The sequence below is a fragment of the Nicotiana sylvestris genome, chromosome 12 (genome assembly GCF_000393655.2).
Source record: "Nicotiana sylvestris chromosome 12, ASM39365v2, whole genome shotgun sequence".
NCBI classification, from domain to species: Eukaryota; Viridiplantae; Streptophyta; class Magnoliopsida; order Solanales; family Solanaceae; genus Nicotiana; species Nicotiana sylvestris.
This window is the reverse complement of record NC_091068.1, coordinates 61,263,192-61,272,285: the sequence shown is the minus strand read 5'-3', so window position 1 is coordinate 61,272,285 and position 9,094 is coordinate 61,263,192. Positions and strand designations below refer to the sequence as shown.

Sequence of the window (9,094 nt, the reverse complement as noted above, 5' to 3'; positions counted from 1 at the left end):
TCTATGGGTAGTTTGGCTCATTTGGAGGCATATCAGAGGCCATTGGCTAGGGAGGTTCACCAATTGGCTAGTTTGGGAGTTCGTTTTGCGGACTCTAATGAATGAGGAGTAATTGTACAGAATAGAGTTGAATCATCACTTGTGGCAGAAGTGAAAGAGAAGCAATACAACGGTCCATTGCTGGTACAGCTGAAGGAGGGAATTCATAAACACAAGATCACAACTTTTTCTTTTGGAATTGATGATGGTACCCTACGGTTCCAAGGGTGCCTATGTGTTCCAAATATTGATAGTCTTCGGGAAAGTATTTTGGCAGAAGCTCACACTTCCAGGTATTCCGTACACCCAGGTTCTACAAAAAAAATGTATCATGATCTCAAAGAAGTTTATTTGTGGAATAACGTGAAAAAGGATGTGGCGGACTTTGGGGCAAAATGTCCGAACTGTCAGCAAGTGAAAGCCGAATAGCAAAGTCCTAGAGGATGGTTACAAGGCATAGAAATTCCAATATGGAAAGGGGAAATAATCAATATAGATTTTATGGTAGGATTATCGCACACTCGCACAAGTTTGACTCAATTTGGGTAATTGTGGATTGATTCACGAAATCACCGCTCTTCTTGCCAGTCAAAAATACTAACATAACGGAACAAGATGCTCAATTGTATATCAAAGAAATAGTCAGGTTGCATGGCATTCTAGTCTCAATCATTTCAGATCGAGGGGCTCAATTCACGGTAAACTTTTGGAAGAAATTTCAGCAAAGTGTGGATACTCAAGTAAATCTTAGTACAACCCTTCATCCATAAACTGGGGCAGGCAGAGCGGACCATTCAGAAGCTTGAGGATATGTTGTGTTCTTGTGTTCTTGATTTCAAAGGTAGCTGGGATGATTATTTACCCCTCGTAGAGTTTGCTTGAAACAATAGCTTCCATTCTAGTATTTAGATGGCACCATTTGATGCATTATATGGTAGGAGATGTAGATGTCCCATTGGGTGGTTCGAGGTTGGAGAAGTTGAATTGATAGGGCTGAACCTTATGCATCAGGCTATGGAGAAAGTCAAGATTATTAAAGAGAGGTTTAAAACTACTCAGAGTCACCAAAAGTCGTATTCGGACGTTCGTCGCAGAGACTTGGAGATCAAAGAAGATGATTGGGTATTTTTGAATGTCTCCCCTATGAAGGGTATCATGCGGTTTGGAAAGAAGGGAAAATTGAGTCTGAGGTATGTCGGACTGTACAAAATCATTCAGAGGATTGGTCAGGTGGCATACAAGCTCGAGCTGTCACCCGAGATGTCAATGGTACACCCAGTCTTCCACGTGTCTATGTTGAAGAAGGTATTCGGAGATCCGTCCACTATTGTGCCAATTGAGATTATTGAGGTTAATGAAGAATTATCGTACAAAGAAATTCCAGTTTCCATCCTTGATAGGCAAGTCCGAAAGTTGAGAAATAAAGAAATTGCCTCCGTGAAAGTGTTATGGCGAAACTAGCAAAGTGAGGATGCCCATGGAAAGCCGAGGAAGAAATGCAGAAGAAGTATCCTCACTTGTTTGTATAGCTATGAAATTAAGTATTTGTGTCCTATGAAGATGTTGAAAGCTTACCTTCTATGGATTATGTATCACATGGTTAGTTGATGATACTAGTATTTCTTTTCTGGAAATGCATTGCTTATGGGGCCACGATTGGCAATCATTTTATATTATGTTGCATCTTTGGATTATGTATTTGTTGATAGGATGCATTTATGTGATTCTCTGACAGGTCGATATGCCCAGTTACAAGGGAAACTCGGCCGAAATTTCTGAAAAAATTGGGAGTTAGTCAAAATTTGGGAGTTTAAGATATGTGAGAAAAGAGATAAGGTATACTAAGTATTTGTGGATTGACTCCAATTATCATTCGAGGACGAATAATCCTGAGCGGGGGAGAATGTAAAGCCCCAGAAAATTGTGCTAAGTAATTTAAGATTTCATGTTGCCAAGGTAGGCTAATTATTTTATTTTGTGTGCAAGTGAGGATTCATGATATAATGGATATCAATTGGATATGTTATAAGTTTTTAAGTCATATTATATGTGATTTGGGGTCTAAAGAGAGGCCTAAGTCTAAGCCAAGTTGGAAAGTTTCATAATGGACTAAAGTTGTGAATGAGTACTCACAAGACCTCACTTTGAACAATCACATCTCCAGTTATATGAGGTTTTGTGTGATGCACAACCTATCAAATTAAATCTCTTTGAGTCTAGTTTCCTACGCATCAAATCGTTCGTCATTTGGAGGTGTATACAGAATGTTACGACCATTTTATTGGGCATGTGTCATATGCGCGCCCATGTGCGCGGCGGAAGCGCGGTCGCACATATTGCAAAGTATTCTGCCTCGTGAGCGCCGACATAGCACGACCATTAGCGCGGGCGCGCTACTAGCAGATCTCTAAATACCCCAAGACCGGGTATGGAGAGTCTATAAGTCATTTCTTTGAGCTAGGGGTTGCTCTATCATGGGGAATCCGTCCCATACTTCCCTCCTATGATCCAAGGTAATGTTTTAGGCGTATTTTGAGTTGATTACTACTTCTAAACACTTATATTAACAAGGGTTGATCTTGAAAATCCATAGATTCCCATTCAAATCCCTAAATTGATCAAGAACACTACAAGTGGGGATTCTTAAGATTTTTACTACAAGAGGTATATCTATCACCTCTAACAATTATATGGTGATTATTTATGTATGATATATACGTTAGAACTCATGGGATGGTGATTGGAAGCCATAAATGCCTAACCTAGGTTGTGTTAGTATTGTAGAGATTGTGAAATGGGTTAATTAAGGAGGTTGATGGTTGGGTGCGAATGGATGGTCATACATATGCTGTTGGAAGTTATAAATTGGTTAGGAACGATGGTAGAATGAATTGTTGGTTAATAGTGATAGTTGGATGAACTAATACTACGGTTATGAGATGTAAAGATCTATACCTACAAAGTGTTTGATAATATGCCTAAATGGCTTAAGTTAAGGAATTTGTTACTACTATTGGTCCCATTGAATGTTATATTGTAGATTGAAGTTGCTTAAGTGTATTGGATCTTTGTTGTATCATTAAGGGGCGAATTTTAGGTATGTACGGCTAAAACCTCGTCTTTTAGAAATCGAGCTTCATCGATGTTTGTGTGAATATGGTAAGATTAAAGTTGAATTATTGCATCGATTGTTATTTTACATGAATTGGTGTTGTAACCTTATATGCGTGAAAGATGTGTCTCAACATGATCAACGTGCTATCTTGATAACTTGAAAGGGGCAAAAAATATGAATTATGTATTGAAATGCTTAGACCTTAAATTGAGATTGAAACTGCATATAATGTGCCATCTATGTGAAGTCTTATCTATGCTCACAATTTAAATTGCTCTTATGTGCACCTACTGTCCTAAATGGCAAATCTAACATTGAAATTGGGAATGATGTGAGATGTGGCCTAGTGCCAAATATATGATGTGATAGTCGTGGCCCCAAGTGCCTATGAAATGATTTATGGGAAACAAAGATTGAAATGAGATGATTGATGGAAAAGGGAAACTCCTTGGTAAGGCGGCCTAGCCGATCGGGCCGAGATCGGACGCCATGCTATGCTCATGGTGGTAGTGTGTTTGTGATTGAAGTGAATGTCTCAAATGAGGCAACCTAGCTGATCGGGACGAGATCGGACTCCGCTAAAGATAGCAGTGGTAATGTGAACAATGTTGAACAGTATGAAATGCCCCAAACTAAAGGCTACGGAAACATGATGTGAAAATTGTATGATTCTTTTATATTGATAATGTTGTGATCGTTTAAAGCTTTTGAGTTGTACTTGTGATTTCCTTATTTTTGTATGAAAGTTCTTTCTAACTAGATGGTGTTTAGTTATAGATACTAGTACTATTCGATGGCACTAACGGCCCTTTTGCCGGGGGTGCTATGTCTTTAAATGGATGTAGGTGTTTCTATAGTAGGTAGTGTTGGTCGCAGCTAGTGTCGCATCATCCTTTCAGCTGCCTTGGTGAGCCCCACTTCGTTTCGGGGTCCTGTTTAATCTGTTTATTATGTACATTGTATTTTGAGGTATAACCAGAGCCTTATTGCCGACATTTCCATATTAATCTTCAGTTTTACTTAGAGGCTCCGTAGACAGATTGTGGGTCGTGTTTGATGTTGGGGATTTAAGTAGAAATGTTGGTATTTGGAAATCAAGTGTTTTTAAAGAAACTATAGATTTGTAATATTTTGGATATTATGGTTGAAACTGCTAATGGAACCAAAGTGAAAGTTGTTAATGAAATATTTTCAGAGAGTGATTAATGGAGTTCATCTCCTCTTTATTCAATGATGAATTTGGGTAGAATGAAATCTAACAAACTTGTTCAGTCGGGTTTTCTCGATTGAGTGCCGATCGCACTCCTCGGATTTTGGGGCGTGACACCAGCTGCCAACCTCAACACTACGCGAATGCGATCCTCCGTACGCGAACGTGAAGAAGACTTTCCCTAACTCTACGCGAACGCGGGACATACTTTGTGATCGCGAAGAAAAATTTGTTGCTGCCATCAGAATACACTACGCGTTCACGATACTTGCCACACGAACACGATGAAGAAATGCGACACCAGATATTAGCAGAGCACTGCAGTGAAAAACAAAGGAAAAATAGCCCGAAATCAATCTGAAACACGCCCGAGCCCCCGGGACCACGTCCAAACATGCCAACAAGTCCCATAACATAACACGAATCTACTCGAGGCCTCAAAACACACATAACAACATCGAAATGATGAATCACACCTCAATTTGAAATCAATGAACTTTGAAACTTCAAACTTCCACAACTGATGCCATATCAAATCACGTCCGATTGACCTCAAATTTTGCACATAAGTCACATTTGACATTATGGACCTGCTCCAACTTCTAGAATTAGAACCCAACCCTGATATTAAAAAGTCCACCCTTGGTCAAACTTTCCAAAATTTTAACTTTCGCCATTTCAAGCCAAATTCAACTACGAACCTCCAAATCACAATCCGGATGCTCTCCTAAGTCCAAAATCACCCAACGGAGCTAACAAAACCATCAAAAATCCAATTTTAGGTTAACTACTAAAAAGTCAAACTTGGTCAACTCTTTCAAATTTAAAGCTTCCAAATTGAGAATCATTCTTCCAAATCAATTCTACATAACCTAAAAACCAAAACTGAAAATTCACATAAGTCATAATATATCATACGGAGCTACTCATGCAAGTAAACTACCAGGCAAAATGCAAATGTTCAAAATGACTGGTCGGGTCGTTATGGATTTTGATTTACATTGTTGGTACGAAGAAATAAAATATATGTTTAAATATATATAAATAGAATTGTAGTGATCTAAGCAACCATGAACAAATGGAGACTAATAACTGGAAGGCCGGAGTCTCAGATGTGCATCCTCAAATGCTGCAACCACTAAGCTCCAAGATATCTTTACGCAAGGTATAGAAGTATAGTGTAGGTACAACTGATCTCATGTACTCAACACATAATTTGACTAACCTTGGTGAAGTAGTAGCGAGGTTTTTAAGTCAAAAGACACTCACTAATTGTAACGATCCGACCGGTCATTTTGAGAAGTTTGCATTTTGTTTGGTGGTTCAAGGGAATGAGTAGCTTCGTAAGATGTATTATGGCTTGTGTGTATAGTCGGTTTTGATTTTTAAGTGATTAGGATTGATTTGGAATAATGATTCTAATCTTAGAAGCATTAAGTTGGAAGAGTTGACCGTGTTTGACTTTTGTGTATTTGACCCCAGATCGGAGTTTTGATAGTTCTGTTAGGTCAGGATAGTGATTTTAGACTTTTATATATGCTTATATTTGTATTTGGATATTTCTAGAAGGTTTTGGCGCTAATTGGCGGAAGTTGGTAATTTGAAGATTTGGAAAGTTAATAAGTTTGACCAGGAGTTGACTTTGATGATATTGGGTTCAGATTGTTGCTCCAGGAGTTGGAATAGGTTCATTATGTCATTTGGAACTTGTGTGCAAAATGTGAGGTCATTCAGGGTTGATTTGATATGGTTCGACGCGAGTTTTGGATGTTGAAAGTTCATTAAGTTTGGTTTGAGGTGTGATTCGTGGTTTTGATATTGTTACATGTGATTTGAGGCATCAAGTAGGTTTGTGTTGTGTTTTGGGACATGTTTATATGTTTGGACAGGGTCCCGAGGGGCTCGGGCGTGTTTCAATTTAATTTCGGACCATTTTTCTCCATGATTATATCATTGGTTTTCTGGTGTTGTTGATGTCCTTCACGATAACGAAGGATAGACCGTGATCGCATAGAGTATATTAGAGCTGAGCATTTTGCTTCTACGCGTTTGTGACGTGTGGGACATGTTCACGTAGCTTTCTAAGGTTGGGCATTGCGGTCGTAGTGTGTTAACGCATTCGCGAAATTTGTTGATGGTCCTGGTGCTTTGTGCATCGCGTTCGCGGCAAGGCATATGTGTTCGCGATGAGTAGTGTGAGTGGTGCATCGCGTTCGCAAGGTCTTGGATTGAACACATGGTGTTAATTGTGGCAGTGTATTTTTGTTCATCGCGAACGCAAGGATTCTTCCGCGTTCGTGAAGGGTACCCCTAGAGCAGATCTATAAGTACTCTATTTTGAACCTTTTAGTTATTTTATCGAATTCTGAGTTATGGAGCTAGGATTTGGGAGATTTCAGAGAATATTTTTACCACATCGATTGGATTAAGTAATTTTGACTTGGTTTTGATTATATTTCATGATTTCATCTTCCATTTTGGCATTTGATTGATAATTTTAAAAGAGAAATTGGAGGTTTTTGTCTAAACCTTCCTAAAGTGAGTTTTTGAGTTTGTAAAATTTATTCGGAGTTGGATTTGAGTGAAATTTGTATGGTTGGACTCATAATTGAATGGATTGCTTGGAATTTGTGAGTTTTATCGGGTTTCGAGGTGTGGGCCCGGGTTGACTTTTTGGTTGACTTTGAGTATTTGATTAAAGATTCGACCGTTATCATTTGGGTTGGTTTCCCTTGGCATTATTTGATATTTTTGAGTTACTTTTGGCTAGTATTGAGCCGTTCAGAGGTTAATTCCGACGAGATGGCATTTCTGGAGTATTGTTTGGCTTGTTCGGTATTGAATTTGGCTTGTTTGAGGTAAGTAACATATCTAAACTTGGATTTAAGGGTATTTAACCCTGGGAACTATGTTTTATGATAGGTATTGGGGTGACGTACGCGCTAGGTGATGAGCGTGTATGCATTCACCGTAGTGGTCATGATTTGAGGTGGATTTTAGGCTATTATGGGATTATTATGCTATTATGCCTTGTTATATCCGTGTTTTATAGACCTGTATGATTATTTAGGTTCTGATTCATGTTAGAAATCATGTCTAGGCTATGTGCTACCTATTTGAGACTTGATAAGGCTATTCTTTCCATTTTTGAGCTATTTTCCTTAATTTTACACACTCTCAGTCATGACCCTATATCCATGTATGATATCTCTGTCTCAGTACTTTCTTATTTGATTTCTCACATGTTGTTGATGCCTCCCATGTGTAACAGTATTGAACTGAGTATTGTGTTATGTATTTATCTGAGACTTGAACGATTAATAACTGAGTTTGGGATATAAAGCCGATTTGGTATTGATTTCCAGGTGACACGTACGCAGGCTCATATTGGGCTAAGTGCTATTTATTTGGGGCGATGCATGGACCAGGCCCCACTATATGGGCTAAGTTATTATGATTAGCGATTGGGTAGGATCCGCCCTTTCGGAGTCTGACATGCCAGAAGTGGGCACATGCATAGTGTTTTGTATACATTCTTTGATGAGGACATTTATGTCAGGCACCTGTACAGTACTAAGTGTTGATATGTGTGATGGTTAGGGCCTTATGCATGCTAAGTGTGGTTATTTTTGATGTTTTCACTATGATGATATTTAGTTGACATGTAAGCATAGAGATGTATTTTCCTCGTGCTAGATGGTAATATGGCATATGATAAATTGACATGTATATTTGACATGTAGGCATAGAGATGTGTTTTCCTCAGGCTAGATGGTAATATGACATTTGATAATTTTACATGTATATTTGACTTATCGGCATAGATATGTACATTCCTCATGTTAGACGGTATATGATAATTGATGACTTGACATGTAGGCATAATGATTTACTTTCCTCATGTTAATTGGTAAACAGAAATTCTTATTTGGTATTGTGAATTGGTAAATACAGTTCTTTTGATAAACTCAGGTTTAGTTAATTTCGGTGGTAAGATTTGGACTTTAACTGTCACAGTCAAAAGCATGTCTACTTTTCTCGTAGTTGTGAATGAGCTGAGCATATATCTATTAAGTTATTTAACTTTACTAACTTCATTACATTATTACAAGTTGTTATTGGCTATTGGTGTTGAACTTTGACCTTCTTTCGAGCTCGCCACTGCTTTCAACCTGAGGTTAGATTTGTTACTTATATAGTATATGGGGTCAGTTGTACTCATACTTTACTTCTGCACCTCGTGTGCAGATCTTAGAGTTGATGCTGCTGTGTATGGCGGTGGCTGACATTGAAGGTGTACCTACTTTCTGGATGTAGCTACCAGTTGTCTTGGTAGTCCGAGTTTTGCAAATCTGTTTATGTATATTTCGAACAGATGATGTATTTATTTCGCACCACCTTTGTAAATTCTAAGTCTAAGAAGCTCATGATTTGTACTACCATTCCTTGGGTTATTGTATAAGAGTTCAGATAATTCTTCATTGATTTCTTATAAATCTCATTTGTATTGTATTGAATATTAGTTGGCTTACCTAGCGGGTTGGGTTAGGTGCCATCACGACTAGTTGGATTTTGGATCGTGACAGTAATATAACTTGTGCAGTTCATAAGCAAGAAAAATAAGAAGAGAAAAGGTGAGTAACGGTAAAAGAACCAAATAAGAGAAATAATGAACATGATTCTCAAATATAACAACCAAACCTTTCTCAATAAATCAAGTATGTGAGGAA

The 9,094-nt window shown here is 38.3% G+C and overlaps 1 protein-coding gene across 1 annotated transcript; it reads left to right on the top strand.

The window, feature by feature from the left end:
- The first annotated feature begins 948 nt into the window (after positions 1 to 948).
- LOC138883110 (uncharacterized) lies at positions 949 to 1,500 on the top strand. The gene has a single exon (XM_070163771.1). The coding sequence runs from the start codon at positions 949 to 951 to the stop codon at positions 1,498 to 1,500; it is 552 nt and encodes a 183-aa protein (XP_070019872.1).
- Positions 1,501 to 9,094: the final 7,594 nt, after the last annotated feature.